This window comes from Sinohyriopsis cumingii, chromosome 2 (genome assembly GCF_028554795.1).
Source record: "Sinohyriopsis cumingii isolate HCF-2022 chromosome 2, ASM2855479v2, whole genome shotgun sequence".
NCBI classification, from domain to species: Eukaryota; Metazoa; Mollusca; class Bivalvia; order Unionida; family Unionidae; genus Sinohyriopsis; species Sinohyriopsis cumingii.
This window is the reverse complement of record NC_142962.1, coordinates 49311850-49332997: the sequence shown is the minus strand read 5'-3', so window position 1 is coordinate 49332997 and position 21148 is coordinate 49311850. Positions and strand designations below refer to the sequence as shown.

Sequence of the window (21148 nt, the reverse complement as noted above, 5' to 3'; positions counted from 1 at the left end):
CAGTCAGTGCTTCAAAGGTAATGTTTTCTTTGAAATTTCAGCAAACTATTTTATCTGGGTACATTTAAAAAAAATGGATTGGCCTTCGTTTGGTTGATTTTAGTTACTGTTTCTCCCCGTCTATTGAATAGACCAAAAAGTAATTTTTTTTTTTTACATTTGTGGAAGTGGAGTGATGCTGCCATGCAGCAGAAATTTAAAAAAAGGGTCAATGGATGGTATAGATGCAGGTGTTCTGGTCTGATGACAGGAATTACTACAGAGAATGAGTGTTCTGAAGGATTTAATTCTGAGTGAAAAGAAGACGAATTTTACTTACGATCCATATACAAATGTCTATGTAAATATATTAATTACTAGCAAGTGGCCAAAAATCAAACAAAAAATTGATTATGAGATAATGTCTCATCCGGTTGATCTCCGCTACCAGAAATGTCAACAATAACACACAAAAAAGCAGACATCTCACAGCATACAGTACTCATGCTAGATATCAACATAATGATATAACAAGGCACTGTTAAGATGGTTTGCCAATATGGACAAAGAATTTGTTCACGTAACAATAGGTAAATTTCAATGCATTTTATATCAAAACCACTCCAAACCAATGGTTGTACATACAAGTTTCAACAGCCAACAATGTTGCCAACAACAACAAAAATAGCCAGATGGTACATTTTGCTGGCAATAAGGATAAAATTCTCAGTTTGAAACATTGGTGACGCCATGCGCGAATCCTGAAAAAAACTTTTAGACATTATTTTTTTTTATCTTTAAGAAGAAAAAACTAATTTTCTCATGTACGAGAAAAATAAATATAAAATTGCAGGAGCCACACCATGATTGTCTTGTATTATTCATATGCGATCTCTTCCCCAAAATGATAATAAAGGTTTTACGTTTTTTTTTTACTTTTACTTTGTACAAGAAAATACATGTATATGAAATTGCAGGAGCCATGCCAATACTGTGTTAGATCCAAATTCGTGTTATAATGGAGCATGCTATAGTGGGGTCACACTGTAGGTAGAAATAATGTGACATCACTTCCACAGGCATTAATGTGTTTTTTCCTGAAAAATCAAGTATTATCTATTTACCAATACATTTTATGTTAAGAGAATAACAAAAAAATCACAGCTTCTGACCGCACATTTACAGACTTGCCAACCCTGAAGAGACTATCTCAGTAAGGCAGTCGGTGTTTTCCCCGAAAGTTTGACCAGTTTTCAGTAAAGTGCAACAAAATCTCATAAAATGCTTTTGTAAAAGTATTCGAAACATGCAGCAAAGGTAAACATTACATTCAAATGAAATGCTTGTAAAGTACACATAGACCTTATTTACCACTAGTACAGTTGCACAAAATTCAGTCCAAACCCAAAGCAGCTCAATGGCTTGTTGCTATTTCTCAACTTGACCTAAGGCTTGGAGTTTTTTTTCTCCATTTCACATGACAACAATTATATCTCCTGCCACAAGACATACTCAAACTGACTCATGATATCCAAAAAATGTTAACTGTGTCCCTTCCTGCTTTTATTCACAAGAATCTGAATACTGCTTTTCATTCTTCTGTACTGATTATTAACACTTTTTAAGAGGATTTTTTCGCAACAATAATTTTTCCATAGTGTTTTGCTTTCATTCCATAAGTCTGTATTTGAAGGGTCATTTTCGTAAGACTTATGGCAAAATCATAAAGGTTGGCAGGTCTGCATTTAAAGCAATAAAAGATATAAAAATCATTTAAATGAAAAATAGCATGCCCAAGAATACAGAAAATTTGTTAACACAGTAAGTGAGGGTAGAGGCCTGCTGGACTACTCACTTGTGTTTTTTTCTTGTAAAGAACATTTCACATAGCTAATACTTTTTTGATGATTTTGATTCATATATTAAGATTATTATTACTCAGAGGTTAAGATGAATTTTAATTTAGGACATGGGTATTCCACCTGGGAATTCCTGGTGTACCTGCTCTTTGCCAAGTTTTTTACTTAAGTTTTAGTAATATGACCTGAAAAAATGACAATGACAATTTAGAATGTTCTAGAAATGAAATTTTTACCTAGATCCTGGCCTTCATATAATAACTTAGGTTTTTATATATGGAAGAAATAAAAGGAAATTCTTCACTTCCTATCCTAACACATAAAGTAAAATCAGTCTTATTGCTGTGTCCCGTTTTCATCTGAAAGGATTTAATTTATTGATTGATATTATTCCTTGGTATTACAATGTACTCTTTGACTCGAGGACTAATTCACTATCTCGGAATTATTGTGAATTCACTGAAAGACATTTCAGATTATATCACTGTAATCAATTAAGACTGTTGACACATTAGCATAATCCAGGTTAAAACCACATCAGTACATTCAACATTGCAATTCATCTGGAACACCACTGGAATTCATTCAGAATACTCTAAACTTTTGGACTTGTGATAGAACTTTTAGGACTATTTGGGATTTTATTCACAATATTGTAAGTTCCTTTTAAATTTTCACTTTGTATTCTATGTAAATATATTATTTGTTGAATTTTACAAAACGTTTTGGGTTTTGATCTTTTCTGTTACTTAGTTTAAGACCACTGAGTTATATGTGTGAACTGTAAGACTTCCTGTTGACCATGCATGGTCTTTAAATCTATCTACATGTCTACCTGTATATAATGACAACCTGTTTATACACCATTTTCATCAGGTTCCCTGAGCGTTGGTCATGTGCAGGTTTTACTCCAATTTTTAGTGAAACGTCTCCTGTAGTCCTAGTCATTTTGCCAGGCTCAGGCAAACAATCATTAAAGAGATGACCATTACTGTTTGGTAAATTTTCATTAGAATAACCAAAAAGTATTTTTTTAACCAAAAACTATAACACTTCTATTAAAAATATTACAAATCCATTAGCAAATGTAACATTCTTCTTCAGTTTCTATTTTCATAAATAAATCTTACTATGTATGGACATCCAATTGCTTTAAATCTGCACTCCTTAGGTTTCCTAGGACAGTTTTCAAGGTGACCTTGCATCTGTAAAAAAAAAAGCGGGAACATCAGCCTAAAAATGTCCATTTTGTTTTCCTCCAGTAAAAAAGAGGATTTCAAATAGGTAATGATTTAATACTGAATTTATGAAATGAGTTGAATATGTCCAGCTTTTGCTAACCTTGGCGAGCAAAAGCTGGATATTATTCAAAGAGCTTCATAAATTTAATATTAAATTATTAACAATTTGAAATTCATTTTATCACATAGTTTTATTTCAGTGGAAATTATTTAGATAGAAAGAAGAATGAATAATTTTGTGCATTCTGACAGATGCTGCAACTTTCATTTGTTGTGCATAAACAATAGTCCCAAACAAAGTTTAACTAGTAAAAGTGGATTATACTGTTTTAGAATCTATAAATCAAAGAACATGCATTCATCTGAATGAGCTCAAAACAATTTAACAAAGACAAAATCATTTTTCAACACAAAAAGTCCAATGCATGTGGTGTCCCATTGTTTGATAGGGTACACAGTACTGGTTAGAGTAGGCCTATAGTACACGATCCATGTTTACCCTATAGTGTACTTTCAAAACTAAATATTACATTGCTGCAATATTCATGTGAAATAGGATTACTGGATGCAGAAATTCCCATATTTATTGTAATGTATTTGTGACTGGATATTTGCAGTATTTGATTTGGAACAAGAGACTATAAAGAAGACATAAAAAAAAAATTCTTTCTGAGTCAGATTTGCATTACATTACATATTTACTATGTAAATATGCTGTGTTTGGATAAAGTTTTGTCAGTTGTGAGACCAGTTTATGTCCATATTCTTCTGTGAACAGAGATGAGTTTATTTACTTCTGTAAGTTAACATTTCAACAATGCTTGTATATAGGGTGGATTCTATGTTGCAGATCAATTGTCCCCCCTCCACCTACACTTGACAATCCAGTAATCATCTATGCATTACCCTAGTTTTACTTCTTGTTGCTGTTCTTGTCTTGGGGTTTTACGCCACTGTTCATATGATGATGCTGTTATACATGACATAAGAAACCCCTATGGGATAAATTGTTCATATTTAAACAGACAAGGCCATTTTTCCTTATTCCTTTTCGTGACTCAAGTTGAAAAATGGCTGCTAATATGTTCACTGAAAAAAAACAAATTCCAGAAGGCGGAGTTAGAGAGGTTTTCCCATGATCGCAGCCCATCAGTAAAGAGAATAATGCATAATAATTTCATAGGCTAATTTGGACCAATCAGAATCAAAGAAAATTATGAGTAACACGTTGTGATATAAAAAATATGACACTGCACCTACTAAAGGAAAACTGTACTGTGTGATAAGCTGCAATAGGAAATGCTGTAGCCATGGAAACCCCTATCGTCCCAATCACAAAAACACTTTTCATACAATATACACAGAACTGCTATACACGTAAAAAAAGTTTCATTACCCAAGAATGGATTTCATTAGGTAAATTCAAAACAAGATCGACCTGATGAAGTAAAATCTCTGCAAGACTTTCTGCCTTGTATGCATTATACCAGTGTTAGCTACTTCAACCACCATTTCAAATCAGCAGCAGCTTTAAATTACATTATGGCTGCAGTTTATGGATGGCCTCCCTTACTCTGGCAACACCATAAGCACAATTTAAATTGACAGGGCAACTGATGCTATGGAAATGCATTTTAAAATTTCTAAATAATCACCTTATCATTTTGCATGCTCAAAATGCAGAGCAAAGTAATAGAAAAAAAATCCCTTCATTTTAGTGTATAAAAATCAATAATATACAACAAATCTGGAAAAAGTGATGATATACAAATAACAATACAAGACCAAAACCTCTTTACACTAAAATCCTCTTGAAACTGAAACATTTTTCTGGTCTCACATATTTTACTTCTTCAGTCGGAATACAAGGATTAAGTAAAATAAAATCCCTCTACTCTCATAAATGTATGGTCTCAATTTTCATTTATACACTAATGAAAAACCCATAAAAAATTAAACATATTCAAAACATGGACAGGCAGCTGGAAGATCCTTTATTGTGAATTTGGAAGAATCCCAATTAAATAATTAAGGTTAGCTAAGTAAGTCAAGTACCGGTTTGGAATTAAAATATTTGTAAAGTAACATCCTAAATACTGCATATAAACAGTTATTTCAAGAAAATCAAATAAAAGTGATAACTGAATTGCATGCCTAAAAGATACTTTAAACAAATTTTGAATCTTTCCTAATTCTGTAAAAGCTTATTCCAAGTTCTGAACAATAAGTAACAGATACTTTTCTGACAGACTGGAACATTACATTAAAAAATTCTGATAAACATATCAAAACTGACATAGGCCTGAAGATTTTAAATTTGCATATAACTACAAACTATGAGTTTTGAGAATATAGGCTAATGTAATCTTTACACCTGGTTAAAGTGACAGCCTTCAAAGTTAACTGCTTAGAATATACTTTCATTGTGGAAATCAACAATTTGTCGATTTCTGACCCTAGGACAAAGCTTGTACCCTTGCATCTGACATTACTGTAAACAAAGATCAGCAAAAAACAACAATTCTGCAACAATGTTTTCTCATATTAACTGGCATGTAACATTTTATCAATGCAATTAAATTGACAAGGAAACTCAAATGTATGTGTTGAAACAAAATTAGTGTATCAATAGTGTAAGCTATTGATAGAAATATGATAATGAAAGATAAAGAAAGCACCAATAGAGAAAAAATTGACAATTTCATTTTAGGTAACATTTGAAAACCTTACTATGGCTAAAAACACACTCAAAACCAAAACATTTACTTGGTCCCATTGATTTGTGATCTTGAGAGGTGTATATGTATTGTTAAACTAATTCAAAGCCAATTGTTTTATTTATTTTAATATGTAGAGTGGTTTTAGGCTAAATCAAATTACTACAGGAAATAATTGTTGATTTTATCAAATTTCTAAATCATGTATCATAATAAATACATGAAAACAACTGATATCAGAATTCTTCTTCTCTTAGAAACTGCATGAAGCACAAGTAAGTGGATGTGAAATTCTCAACTGAGCAAACCGTTTCGAACTTACAATTCATGCAGGTACACTATTTTGGAGGAAAAAAAATTTGCAGACATTCTTGTTTTTGAATGAAGTGCTCAATAAAAAACACTAACATAACTTGAATGCAATTAATCTTCTTAATGTCACTTCTGAATTTACCAATTTGACTTCTATTGCCATAACAAACTATTGTAAAAAAATATTTTCCAACCTTTTTAAGAAAAAAACCATTTCTTTTTTGTACCTGCTCAGTGTTGAAACTATTTTCAATATTCTTGAGTGATAAGATTTTCAAATTAGCCAATGTGGCAGCCATACTGGATGTAAGATCACACCACTGTCATATAGGACAAATGAGACACTACTAAATGAGTTTTGGTGAAAGATGTATGTTGATAGGAGAATTTGCAGCAAGATTTTCAATATATTAATTATGGGTCATAATTAGTCTCTTGGTTTAAAAAACTCCATGTCATTATGAATTTCCATTCAGAAGTATCAATACTCTCCTGGCTGACAGGTACCTAATAGCCAAAATAAATCTGGGTTGATTGTATACTTTCTGTAAAAAAGTCAATCAAATTACAGTAGTCCCCCTCTTATAAGGGAACCATTATTGCAGCAGGGAAGTGGCCTTATAATGAGGGTGGCCTTTCTAAAGGGGGATGACATATGTGAATAGTAAATACATATGAAGAAAGTCTCAAGTACATTTAATTCTAAAACATTTAATATTTTCATTAAAAAATCACATGCATGTTGTGAAACAAACTGTTTCATCATTTTCAAAAGGATGTTATGAATAACCTTTGATATAGTTTTAAAACTGTCTTTATAATTATGTTACAGATCACATCATTTGTCACTTTGTTGGTAAGTCTAAAAAACAAACCAGTCTCGTCACAATTAAAAATATCCTTGCTGTCATATCCCCTGCATATATAGTTTAGTCTTTTGTTCCAATCTTCAACAGCTTCATTATTAACATCAGCTGATTCTCCACCAAGGACAGAACACTTAATATTGTGTCGCACTTGAAATCTGTACAACCAACCATTACTTGCGGTAAAGTAGTCATATCCCAATTCAACTGACAAAATTGTTGCTTTTTCTTGTCATTCAAATCAGGATACAAATATCTCCTGGCTCAAACAATCTTCCTTTCTCCATCCATTTCACCTTCCCACTTCTGCAGAAGTGTTTCCTTATCTTTCACGATATTGTTTATCTGAGTCTTTCCGACATTATAGTTTTCTGCAAGGATCCTCGACCCCCCCCAACTCTCGGTCAGTTGAATTACTTTCACTTTCTCTTTTAAACTGAGAATTTTTCTTTTCCTTGATGACATGTTGATCTTTTTGTAGTAAGTTATTCATGTTGCCAACTATAATACTGATAAAACAATTTTTTTTATGCATCTAAACAAATTGCCGTGTGTTTTTAAAGGAAGTGATCTTGTCACGTTATTTGTTAGTCACAGTCTGGTACCATATTGTTTTTATACATTTCTTTACACTAAGTGAGAGAAGCCAAAACGGCTTCGATATGTACCATTAACATCACGCAGATTTGACCTCGTGGCCATTAGGATTTATAATTTTGATAATTATTGTCAGTAGTAATAGCCACTAATTATCAAAGTGAACAAGCTCAACATCTTACTAAGGGAAGCCATAAAGGCTATCAAACCATTTTCCTGCCAACTTGTGTATTGTACATTGATGCTGCCACTTCTCAACTGTTACTACTGTTCAATAATTGTAATCTTAACAATTATCAGAGTAACTAAACTGGACATCTTATGATAACACAGCAGTAAGGCTAATCGGATTACATGTACTTACCCTTTTGTATGGATTAAAATTTGAGTCTTTCTCGGCTTTATGGAATAAATGTGGCTTCCTGTGAGGTGTAAATGATATAATATTAACCTTAGTGGTACATGTTCTTTAGTCAACACTTCTTTCAGTAACGAAAACCTGACATCAGGAAACAGAAATGGAATTACTTAACACACGTTATGAATAAAATACTGGTTCTGGATACATATTAAAATAAAATGCGGCCGCTTGTGATGGTACATTTTATATTATTGCACTAATATGCTGGCCGCTAGTCGCGTTAGCCGGGTGGCCTTTTGTGAGGGGTACTTTTGAACATAAACTCGTCGGTGCCAACGGATTCTGGCCATAAGGAGCGGGGGGCCGCTGGTCAGGGGGGCTGTTCAAGAGGGGGACTAATGTATGTTGTTTTTGTCTACATAAAAAACTTTTCTATTGCTAATATCTTCTGTATACTTTAATGGGAGAATATAATCATTTGTAAATAATTTTAAAGGACTCTTTCACAGTCAAGTGACAAAGTAATAAAAAATGCTTTTCAATAAACACACCAAATAAACTCTCTTACAAGACTTACTTGTAGTCAAGTTATAGCTAAATCAAATGACACTCTAAACAATAACTGGTATTGCAATATGACATGTGTTTCAAGTTGTGATACATATGTTACTAAAACACTTATCAGCACTAATATGACTATCACTGAGACTGTCAAGGTAATGGCAATACATAACAACCAAATTGTGTTTTGACTATATTCTGCATGATCACGCAAAATGTTAACTGGTTTTAAAAATATTATGTCCTCTCTTATCTGCAGAATGAAATGAAACATCAAAATAAAACTATCAACAACAATTACAACGGATTTTCCTTTAAAAACTAATAAGATGATGGTTTTTAAAACTAACAGTTACAACAATGGCAGTTTTTAAATTCTAAACCATATGACCAGACTATAGAACCTATGTGTACCTAGGTCTATAACTGCAAAACATCTTGTTTGTGGGACAAGAAGTTAACTACTGCACATTTTAACACACTAATGTGTTGCAATTCTTGAACATAGTGGGAAATGCTCAGATGATGATCAAAATCAGTGAGTTCTGGCCTGTTTGCATACACTAAGATCACAGCAAAATGTCATATGATGAAGTTGTTATTGTTGTTATAGGGTTTAATGCCATTTTTTGGCATGTGAAAACCTGGTTCCTGGATGTCAAGATGGCCACTATTGCTTAACCGGCTTGAAGCAGCTGTTCCTTTTTTGTGTGTGCCATTTTTCATGACATGTGCTTGTTGTCTGTCTTCATCTACATTATTGTGTTCATCATGCACTGGCTGTTCAGTTCGTATGTGTTTCTCCATCTCCTTGTTTTGGAAACGAGAACAATTAAACTTTTTCTCAGCTGTCTTGCTCTACTGCTACAACTTCCTTTGTTGTTGAACAAACTGCTATCACATGATACTCGCCAGTTAACCTGTTTATGCTATGATGGACCCTCATTAATGGCTTTAAATGACCACTCCTTGGCTCTCCACACTACATTGTGCTCTAGACTAAACAAACTGAAACTACATTCATCATTACTTAAATGTAAACAGAAGCGAAAAAAGAAACATTTCAAAGCTGGCTGGCGTAGAACAGGAAGAATTCCAGTTATCTCCCTTATGCTTTTTCCAGCTCAACAATTTAAAAATTCAATCATTAATTTAGATAACCTAATTCAATTCCCTATTAAATCATCAACCCTTGTGTCAAATATCCAAGAGATACCTCTGTTTATTGCATTATTCAATGCCCAATCAGTAGGACCACCGGAAAAGCACACAGAAATATTTTATCAATGATCTGAATATCGACGTCTTTTTCATGATAGAAACATGGCTAAAAACATCAGGCGATGAGTCCAAGTGTGTGGATCTAACACCCACCGGTTACTCCATCAAGTCGTTCCCCAGCCACTCTCGCGGAGGTGGAATTGCTGTCATCATAAAGAATTCCATGATCAAACATCTTAACCACACCACAACTTTCAATTTTGGGGCCCCGAGTGGCCTAAAGCGCTCTCTGTTATGGATCACTGCCAGCTCACCTCTATCTGCGCCGGTTCTAGTCTCGGATTCAGCCAATGTGGGTATGTGAGAAAGCCTGCCAGTAGATTTTCGTGGGTCGGTGGTTCTTTCCGGGGTTTTCCCCGGGTTCTTCCTCCACCATTAATACTGGCCACCAAGTATGGCCTATCATGTGCTGAAAAATGGTGTTAAACCCCACAACAACTTTCAGTTTCTACCACACATCGTTTGAACTAGTCCAAACCACACTCACACTGGCGCAAAGGTCAGTCCATTTTTTCTGCCTATACTGCTCTCCTCCTAGTAGAAAAAATAAGCTAACCAAATCTCTCTTTTTGGAGCAGTTTCCTAATCTCCTGGAGTATGGAAATTTGATAGGTGGCAACTGATTATTTTTGGAGATTTCAACTTTCACTTTGACTGTCCCGGAAACCCAAACACATCAAAACTCTTAGATTCCATTAATGTTTTCAACCTCAAACAGTTAACCAACCCACCCATAAACATGGTAACATTTTAGACTGGATTCTTCATAGACCTGATGATAATATTCTACGGTCCTCCCTGGTATCCCACAAACTTGCATCAGATCACCTCTGCATTATATGCCATCTTGATGTATCAGTCCCTAACCCTCCACCTATATTTTGCTACTAAGAGAAACCTTCGTATGATAAATAGAACCAAACTAATGCAAACTAATGCACAACATCCAAGCTAACCTAACAACTTGCTTACCTCCTGCAGCAGAACAACTCAATAACTGCCTGCGTTCATTGCTTGACAACATGCCCCAGCCTCCAAGTGCATAGTATCAATTCAAAAGTGTTCTCCATGGTATAGCAGTGTTAGGGACCAGCTTTGCACTGCTAAAAGAGACCGCCGTAAAGCTGAGAGGCTTTGGCTTTCCACCAGACTCACTATTTATAAGCAAATCTATGAAACCACTTAGAAGAACATCACAAACATAGTCCATGCAGCAAAATCAGCCCACTACAGTACTAAGATCATGGAAAGTTCCAGCTGCAAAGAGCTCTTCGAGATTACTAACAAGCTAATGTCACTTCCAACTACCTTCTCTCCAGTCGTCCTTCCGGACATGTTTGCAAATTTCTTCCATGACAAAGTACAAACCATTACAGATAAGCTTGACAACACGATTTCAATTGACTCGTCATCACCATACAGTTGGGATACAGAATTTCAGCGGCAACCATTAGCAGCATTTGAACCTGTCTCTATGGATTTAGTACGTACAATCGTGATGAAGACTGCACCAAAGTCATGTGAACCTGATCCAATTCCAACATCACTGCTGCTTGAGTGCTTAGATCCAGTATTGCCTTCACTAACTGATGTTATTAATATCTCTCTTTCATCTGGGGAATTCCTATCAATTTTCAAAACTGAAATTATAAAACCTCTACTGAAGAAACCAACACTCGACCATAATGATTTAAAGAACTACTGTCCCATTTCTAATCTCCCATTCATATAAAAAATCTTAGAAAAGGCTTTTCTATCCAAGCTTGTATCTCATCTGAATTCAAACAGTCTTTTTAGCAATGTACAGTCTGCATATTGCCCTTGCCACAGTACTGAAACTACTCTTCTAAATGTAGTTAATGACATTCTCTCTGCTTTGGATAGCGGAAAGATTATAGTCATCACCCTCCTTGATTTGTCTGCAGCATTTGACACAATAGACCATGATATATTACTTCACCGTCTCCAGCATGTATTTGGCATTCATGATACAGCTTTACTGTGGTTCAAGTCCTACGTGGTCAACAGGACACAAATTGTGTCTGCAAATGGAATACACTCCAGCCCAGTTAATCAGTGTTGTGGTGTTCTGCAGGGGTCTGTTCTTGACCCTGCTCTCTTCATTCTATACAATCAGCCGCTCTCAAGTGACATAGATCATCATCCAGTGTCTCACCAATTGTACACTGACGACACCCATATATACAAATCTAGCCACCCAACTGAAATTGATGCTACCATCCAAGGTGTAGAGAGGTGCATTTCTGATGTGAAATCATGGATGACATGTAACAAGCTGCAGATGAATGATGATAAACCTGAAGCCTTTCTGATCACAACACAAAGACTTTCTCATTCACATCCTTTACCTCAAACAATAAATATCAGCAACACCAACATTAAATTCACACAGTCAGTATGAAACCTAGGTGTTACTCTGGACAGTACTCTTATATTGCACCAACATGTCATGAACATATGCAAGGCTGCATAACTTGAGCTGAGACGCATCAGCTCCATTTGCACATATCTTTCAGTTGATGCCACTAAAACACTTGCGTGTTCATTAGCACTTTCAAGACTGGACTATTGTATCTCAATTCTGTCTGGTTCATCTCAATATCTACTCCAGAAACTTCAAAACACAGCTGCTCGGATCATACTTAGAGTACCATGATCACAGCACACCTCTCCGCTACTCTGTACCCTTCACTGGCTATCCATCAGATCCAGAATTCAAACACAAAATTTGTTCTCTGTGCTATATTTCACTGACGGGCTCCAGTCCAACATACCTATCCAACCTCACCTATGTGTACACACCAGCAAGATACTTATGCTCCTCTTCTGACAATCATATAATCATTATTCCCACTATGAAAATGAAGTCATATGGACAATGTTCTTTTACATACCAGGGCCCAGCAATGTGAAATGAATTGCCCACTGAACTTAGACACAAAGACACAGTGATCAAATTCAAGAGTGCTCTTAAAACTCACTTATTTTGACTGCAAGAACAAACTTAAAGACCTAATAATGTTTCCTACCTTAAATATTTTCAGCATGTTTTTATGTTTTCTAATTTCATGGTGTTTGTTTTTTGTAATCATAATTTTTTTTTTCCATGTGGTTTCCATCTTGCAAGAAGGAGGAACTGTATAGGTCATATATGGAGGCATCCTAAGGAACCAATTGGCAGTGGCATTCAAGGTTCAGAATAGGGAAAAATAAAGACAAGTAGGTAACAAGGTTATGCTCATAGCATCTCTAAGACAGCCAGGATTCAATATACCTGATCTAGAGGAACCCAGATCAAGTTGGTTTGTGAGTAAGTTCATCACCACATAAACAAAGTCCTAAGATGGAACAAGTTCTGACTTCTTGAGGTTGGGTAAGAGACCCAACTGAGTTACAGTGGGCCAAGAGCAGAACAGATCCTGATGAAAGGACTAAACTTAATCATTGTGAATCAGCCAGTCATCAAAATACTGGAGAATCGAAGTTCCCAGTATTCAGAGGTAGGCCACTACCACCATAATCTTGGTGAAGACTGGGTGTGAAGAGATTCCAAATAGCAGAAATCAGAACTGAAAAACTTTCTGTCAGGTAAAAATGGAGATATTTGTGTTTTTTGGAATTTTAACATAGCTTTAACAATTTTCCAGTCATATCACTATGATGTCTGCAGTGTGGCAGTTTATAGTGATGTCTAGCACTGGGGCATCATGCCGCAGACATGTAGCATGATGTCCCACCCAGTCACATTATCCTGACACCAGGCCAACCAGTCCTAACACTAGCCTCTTAATGCTGAGTGCCTAGTGAGGCAGCTGTTATTACCAGTTTTATAAGTATCTGCTATGACTTGGTCGGGGTTCGAACCCATGACCTCCCACATCTGAGGCGGATGCACTAACCACTAGGCCAACAGAGCAGTCAAAGAGATATTTGTGGGGGTGAATGAAAAAAATCTGGATGTGCAAGTGAGCGTTCTGAAGGTTGATGGAGATGGCCCAGTTGAACGGACAAAGTGCATTCTGGATTATGGAGGTTGTTTCCATCTTGAAGGATTCCTGAAAGAGAAACTGGTTAAGTGGGAAGAGATCAATACGATACAAACTTTCCTGCATTTCTTGGCGACCAATATTGGAAAGAAGGATGGAGACTGATTGTTCAATACCCTCTTGACTGCCCCTTTCTGCAAAAGGGTGTGCACCTCTCGTCTCAATTTCAACAGATTGGACAGGAGAAAGGAAATGGAGTCCATGATAGCAGTTGTTCCTAAAACTGAAGTCGATAATCCTCATTACGATGGAGAGGACCCACCCATCATCAGTGATGCTTAATCAAGCCCCTGAGAAGAGGCCTAGGTGAGCACATACTGGGAAGTCTTGGAAGGGGATGCACGGCAGGAGAGGGGTTAACTGGTAGGGCTCTCCCCATCTTCTTATTGCAGTAGGAAAGAAAGGAGGGTTAAAGAAAATTCCTCTTGGGTCTGCGGTGACCTGGGTGCCATGGGACCTGATGAGTGAAGAGATGGTCTAGCAGGTGTTTGTGGATTGGAATGGGGTAGCACCTGCTTGAAAACTTTTGCAGATGGCCTGAGGGAGAATTGCCAGATCTTGTTTCCTGGTTTATTGCAATGGACTGTGAGTAGTGATGAAAGTGTTGAGATGTTGGTGATCCAATAAGTCTTGAGAAACCACGGTAGGAATGAGGTCCCCAAATAGGCTCTCTGCTTCTAGAGGAGCAGCCCTTAGAAGGGCTTTATTGCGGGTAAGCAAGACCTTCCATGCAGCGTTATGCTGGATGTGAAGATAGTCTACCAATAATGCCATAGCAACAGACATTGCATGCCAAGATGTCTGGTCACAACATCCAGCACAGGTCGTAATGCAGCTGGATTCAAAAAGGCATCCCTCAGCATACTAAGGTAAGTAACTGAGAAGAGTACCTGAGAATGGGTCAGCATACAAAGCTATGGTTACAAGTAACTGGGTTTCCTACTCAATGGCATCAATTGTTTTGATGGGAAGGCGTGCCCAAGCTCCTGTAGAAATACCCACTTTGGATGTATTGGCATCCAAATGAGGTTGATTGGCCACTTCAGGAAAAATACCTGGTAGTTCAAGAAGAATTAAGGGGTCTCAACAGTGAGGAAGGAACAGACTATCCTCTGTCAAGCAATATTTTGGCCTTGTGAAAACCTCCATGATATTTCCTTGATCATGGTTGAATGTGGGAGAAGTAAGAGATCTGGGTGAGTTGGTACCCAGGAGATCTTTTCCGAAATGGAGAGGATCTTTGGATTGTGTGCCTAATGGTTTGGAGCACAAGTCTGGGAGTAACAGACATAAATCTTGTTTAATGCCTTAGCAAATGTCCTTTTGTGGCCCCACTGCCCCGCAGACCATTTCTGACATCATCCTGTGCTAAAGAAATAATGTCATCTGAAATCACTTGTCGCTTTGAAACTCATCTGGCTGTATGCAGTGTTCTACCGAGAACACCCCTGTGTATGTACTAAGATGATGTTGCCTTGAATTTTTCTGGTATGGATGGCTGAAGTGCAAGATGTATGGCCAGCTGGATGGTCAGTTCTGTGGCCAGTTGGTAAATGTGCGTGGCTGTCAGCTGGGTGGTCAGTTCAATACCCAGTTTATTTCGAAACTGCCAGTGTAAAAGGTGCAGTGAAATGGCTGGATTGTTCACTCTGATCCCTGTATCATTTCAAACCCCATGATATTCCTGGCAGATATGTGGCATGAATCACCAAAGTGACAAATCTCCACTCACCAGACAATAGATACAGCCTGCCACTTGGCCGGACTCGCTGGCCAGCAGTTAGAAATTTATCCTTTTGACTACAAGAATGCCAGAATGAATCATCACCATTAGATAAAAAAGAAAAAACGTACCCATACTTACAGATCCAAAGACCATACTCAGACAAGCAGGTGGTCTTACCAACTTGTCTGCCTATATAGGGTGGGGGACACCCATAAGCTCGAAGCTATCTATGAAAGGTTGCAACTGAAGTATGACAAAATCTGACAAAATTTATCAACTACACTGTTGATTCATCTCCAACTCCCATGGGAAGAATTTCTAGATTACAATTCTGCAACCCCTTATTTCTTAAATTCTGCCAATTGCATGGGCATTATATCTCTAATTTTGGATTGAGGTGAGACCATGGTGATGTTCCCCCAATATTTGAAATCAATGCCATCTTCAGGTGTATGCTCAAGATGTCACACAGTTCTAAATGATACTTTACATAGTTTTCCTTGCTTCTTATATGCAGGACCATGGTATTTATTTACATAAAGATGTAAAAATTATGTACAATGTATATAAAATAGCAGATAAAGGCAACACAATTAACATCCATGACCCGATATTTTCTGACCATAAAAATGTACACATTGCATGACAAGGATAAAGGAAACTTTGTACAAGATGCATATCCTCAATAGCTTTAAATGTTTTGCGTTTATTTGTCATAGTATTAAAGTGAAATTACAGAATTATAAAAATAGGGATGAAAAGCCTGGAAGTGTTAACAAAGTCACAATAACAACACTCAATATTTAAATGAGTTGAAATACATATACAGTGCTTGCTAGCAACAAGCACATACCAGTGTTGAGCACAGGTCAGAATAAAGAAGTCCACACTGCATAAAAAACTCTTATAAATAGTGATTAAAAGTCAAATATACATGTTCAACACATGTAGTAAAAGCATACTACACTCTAACATACTGCCTTTCTGGATAGATGGCTTGATTTTAAAAGGATTCTGGGAGGTCATTAGAATTATGTTTATAGTATTGTAGCAAAAGCTTAAAACTGGCACCACGTAGCAGTGGTTAATGGGAGGTAATGGATAACAGTTTTAATCTGCATTTTGCTGGAAGTGGCACATTCAAGAGATAGAGGAATTTATGTTCAAAATGTTAATGTGATCAAAAAATGAATCAGAAAAAGAAATCTTGGATATTTTCTGTCAAATCTGGTTAAATTCTGTTCAGTTCACTTGAAAACAAGTCAATATAAAGACTTTTCTATTTTTAATAATATTATATTAATATTTCTATAATTAATATTGAATGGATGATTAGATTATTTATATGAATGTATTTTATGCCAGGATACTTTCATACAAAGGAAAATTCTATTAAGCAATCTTTTAAGCAATCTTTGAGAATAATCAGAGAAAACTTTCTTTTATTTTTATCTACAAGGTCATATCTGATGGCTGATGGGTATCATTTATACAAATCTTTAAAACCTTCCTTCCCCCAAAAAATTTTTTAAATTCTTTTATAATAAACCTTTGAGAAGTCATTTTAAAGATTTTCCTACTTTTAGTAACAAGGGCCATATTAGATGGTGGATATGTATAAATTATTATGAAAATCTGAAATGCCTTCATACCAGTATGTTCTCTGGCAATTTTCACAGAAACTGGTCCAGTGTATTTTGTGTAGAAGTTGAAAGCAATTTTAATTCATGACACAAAGCACATATTGCACAACAGATAACACACACAGGACCTTGACATAAACCCTTTTAGTTTTACAAGCAAGTTAGCTAAAAATTAAATAAAATTTTCCTCTCTGCTTCTTTTTCCTGATATATTTCTGTTCATACCTCTCGTCTCCTCATGGGACCAGCACCACAAAAGTTGCATGTAACTGCTACATCAGGACACTCATTTTCCTCATGATTCTGAAGGAAAGGATATAGATGTGTATATTTTCACAGGTAGTATTTCAATACTCTATATACTGAGTGAAACTCTCTTGATCAGAATTCTCTTCTTCCCACCCACTTTACATTAATTAACAATGTGGAGAAACCAGTGCATTCTCCAAGAATTAAATAAAATGCTCTGTCTCACAGGCTTAACGTCACAGTAATGGTCAATACGATAGATATGTTTTAAAAAAGTTCAATTTTCTGAGTTAAATCTAAAATGACACACTGCAAATTTAAATAAAGGAACGATAGTTGTGCAGGTTATAATTCACATTTTTTTATAAATATGTGCAAGAACTTTCTTAACAGACATCACAGCTTAAACTGCACAGAAATTTTTGTACTGCATTAGGCTCTAATCTCAACAGCCTGGTCCTTCTCTATAAGATACTGGAAATAAGATTATTCTGAGATCAATGGACTTATCAATGTAAAAGATCAGATTTCTTATGGAATAGTCAAAGTGTACTTCACATGTAGGCTTTTAGATGAGACTGGAATAAAGCAACATTTAAAAAGTATATTTAGTGGAACTTTATGCAAAATAATAATATAAATGAATCACAGAAATGCAGGTTACAATTAAATATTTTCTGATAAGTCATCAATGTCTAAACTGCATAGAAATTGTGCTGTCTTAGTCTGGAATCAAAATCAAAGATCTTCGTTGAGATGATGAGAAAAAGGTTGTTTTGAGAATCACATGCATTATCAATTCTGAAAAAGGCCAGATTTACTGGGGAATATATCATCTATCAGATGTGACTAGAATAAAGCAAAAGCTACAATTTTTAAGAAGTATATTCAGTCAAAAGAGTATATAAAGACCAATTACCACCTACCTACTGCATCAAAGAAAGTTTAGCACACTGGATTTGTAGCAGGCATAATTCAATCATCAATGTAGGAATTTTTCAATAAATTTTCAATAAATGAATTTGCAAATTATTTAGTCAAAAAGTTCAGATACATTGTATAATGTCTTAGTCACCAAAAAGCTTACAAATATTGAATAACATCTCAGTCACTTATTGCTGTACTGCACTGTCTAATGCAATATTGATAATTTAATGCATTTTTATATGGAAAAATATTAACAAGTTTCTGAGTAACACCGCATGACCTTGGGAGTGTAGTATTAGTTAAAATAAAATGAATTTATATTTTCCCATACAATGAAGTAACAGTTTTATTATATACATTCTGTTTTTCTACCTAAGGCTTAAAAATAAAAAGCATACACAACAAGAAACAAAGAGAATATATTTTGTATTCCAAAATAAATACACAACCATAGATTCATCAATACACAGTAACAATAATAATGCACACATAGCACCACCCAGTAATCTTTGAACTTCATCGTGTGCTTGACATTAGTTTTAAACAAAATTCTCAATTTGGTCTACTAAAAATTGAATTTTTTAGTCATACTGTGAATGAATGCACATTAAAACAACTTTTCCAGTTGGTATGGAATGGATCAATCTTTTCTGTCGATCCAGCTAAATTCATCTTTTCTGCTTGAGATGGAATTTATTTATTCTCAATTCCATACAATATACATGTGATTTGAGCAGTGGAGTGACCCACCTTGAACCAAATGTACCTCTATTTCTGTTCTGTCATTGATTGTTTGGAATCATAATGTGGGAAAAATATTCTTTTAATTGAAATTAACAAGACACTAAGGATTATCACATTCATTTCATTTTGGGTGCAGTAATGAGAATGTTTTCTGTTGGAAATGTAGACAAAATTACAATACAATTTTGTAGTGTGTATCAAGTTCTGGAAACCATGACATGTATCATGTAATTCAGATTTGCAGAACTAAGTAGATTCTGAGGAAATTTAAGCTGTATGAGTGTAACTATACTTATTACCAGCTAAAGAAGACGTGTATGCCCTATCACTTGCATGCTCGCTTTTTGAGGGAACCCAGCTATGTACATGACCTGTATGGCTTCTATCATTAGCCTACATCCAAAACATTGCATCTAAAAACTTAAATGGGGAAATTGACAAAACAGCTGCTGTGTGACAATCCATTTTGCAAGTGGAAATAAGACTTCCTTGTCTTCTTGGTTCATTGGCTTTGAGGCTCTTAGTTTTCTATCAAAACCTCCAGACGCATTTTTTCTCTCTCAAATTTAGTGTTTTGACTGACTTGCAAAATGGTAAATATCTGATAGATATGTGATAGCCCTTGGCCTCAGTATGCTTTTCTTTGCTTTTTCATAGACCCTAGAGAGCACTTGACATTGTTTGAACCATTCTATTTGTGAAAGGTTATAAACATTTCTCTGAAAAATAAATTTTTAAATATCAGAATGGCATTTTCAATATTGTGTCTCTCACTTTTATGGTGGATATTGTGAGTATCATATTCATTCAATTGCTTATTTGAAGGTTTCATTTGTGACTCGGATTAACTTGTCCAAATTATTAACTTTATCATCTCTAATTTCAAATGGATGAAAAAGCTTGTTTACTTCATCCACAAACATATCTAATAAACCAATAGCTATAAGTATCTGCTACATGAGCATACATTGTTTACAAAGTAGTTCCCAATACACAATACTATGAAACATGTATTGTGCAGCATGAAGCCATTCAGTTTGGAAAACCACTGAGCAATTCTAACAATCTAAAGTTACCACTGAAAAAAAAATGAGCATATAATATTATTTATGGTCCATATGACTAAACCTGCCTTATCTTCTGACTGCCATGTTTTTATGATAATATCTGGTTGTTTGATTTCACAGATCATATCACCTTTAACAGTTCTGCAAATCTGACCAGTCATGGTAACTTCTGTTTGGTTCAAGTAATGTACTAATTTGGAAGCACTTATTATGAGGCTTCGCTCTAAACAAGAAACAAAGCCTGCGAAAACTTCTGTGATGTAGAATGGTAATACTTAGTCAACAGGAATTAAGTCCCAAAATCTAATGAACAACCCAAACAGCATGGCATGGGCAAACAGCTAGCACGTTCAACATAGCTGAAATCTAACATTATATATATAAAAAAAGTGAAAACATCACATATTTCAAGATGCGTTTGTAGGGAACTTGAAGGTAAATTTCACATAAATAAGTTCAACAGAAAATTACCCTTATATTCATAAAGAAGAACTCATCCTTGCAATATTTACACCTCACAAGGCGGAAATTACACTCATTATTCATATGACTCTCCAGCTCATTTCTGGCAACAGTTGTTGAACAGCCTCGAGATTTGTTTGGACATTCCACTGGACAGAATGAGCAATCACTTGCATGCTTCTAAAATTATACAGATCTCATGAAAAATTACAATGCAACAAGTTACAACAAAAATCAGGCATGTAGCTGCATATATTTTACAAAGGCAAACAATACCAGCTTATTGTTTTGCTTACCATTTCACCAACTACATTTACAATATTACAATGTTTATAACACTGCTTCAAGTTTAACTTGCCAAACATTTTTTTAATGCTTAACAACATAGTTCTACAATTTTATCATTATCAGAAACCTAACTGCAAAAATGTCATGTAGCAAATATACTCAATTTGACAAATCAATAAAATGCTAGGATAGTTAAATATC

At 35.4% G+C, this 21148-nt stretch overlaps 1 protein-coding gene across 3 annotated transcripts in view; it reads right to left on the bottom strand.

Moving 5' to 3' along the window:
- LOC149804804 (TNF receptor-associated factor 3-like) overlaps nt 1–21148 on the bottom strand; it is a 222455-nt gene that overhangs the window by 36555 nt on the left and 164752 nt on the right. For all 3 annotated transcript variants that reach the window (XM_089944776.1, XM_089944769.1, XM_089944787.1), the window contains 3 exons: nt 20669–20839; nt 17436–17513; nt 2969–3043 (listed from right to left, as the gene is read on the bottom strand). In XM_089944776.1, the coding sequence (XP_089800902.1) occupies nt 2969–3043; nt 17436–17513; nt 20669–20839 (324 nt within the window). The remainder of the gene's footprint in view (nt 1–2968; nt 3044–17435; nt 17514–20668; nt 20840–21148) is intronic.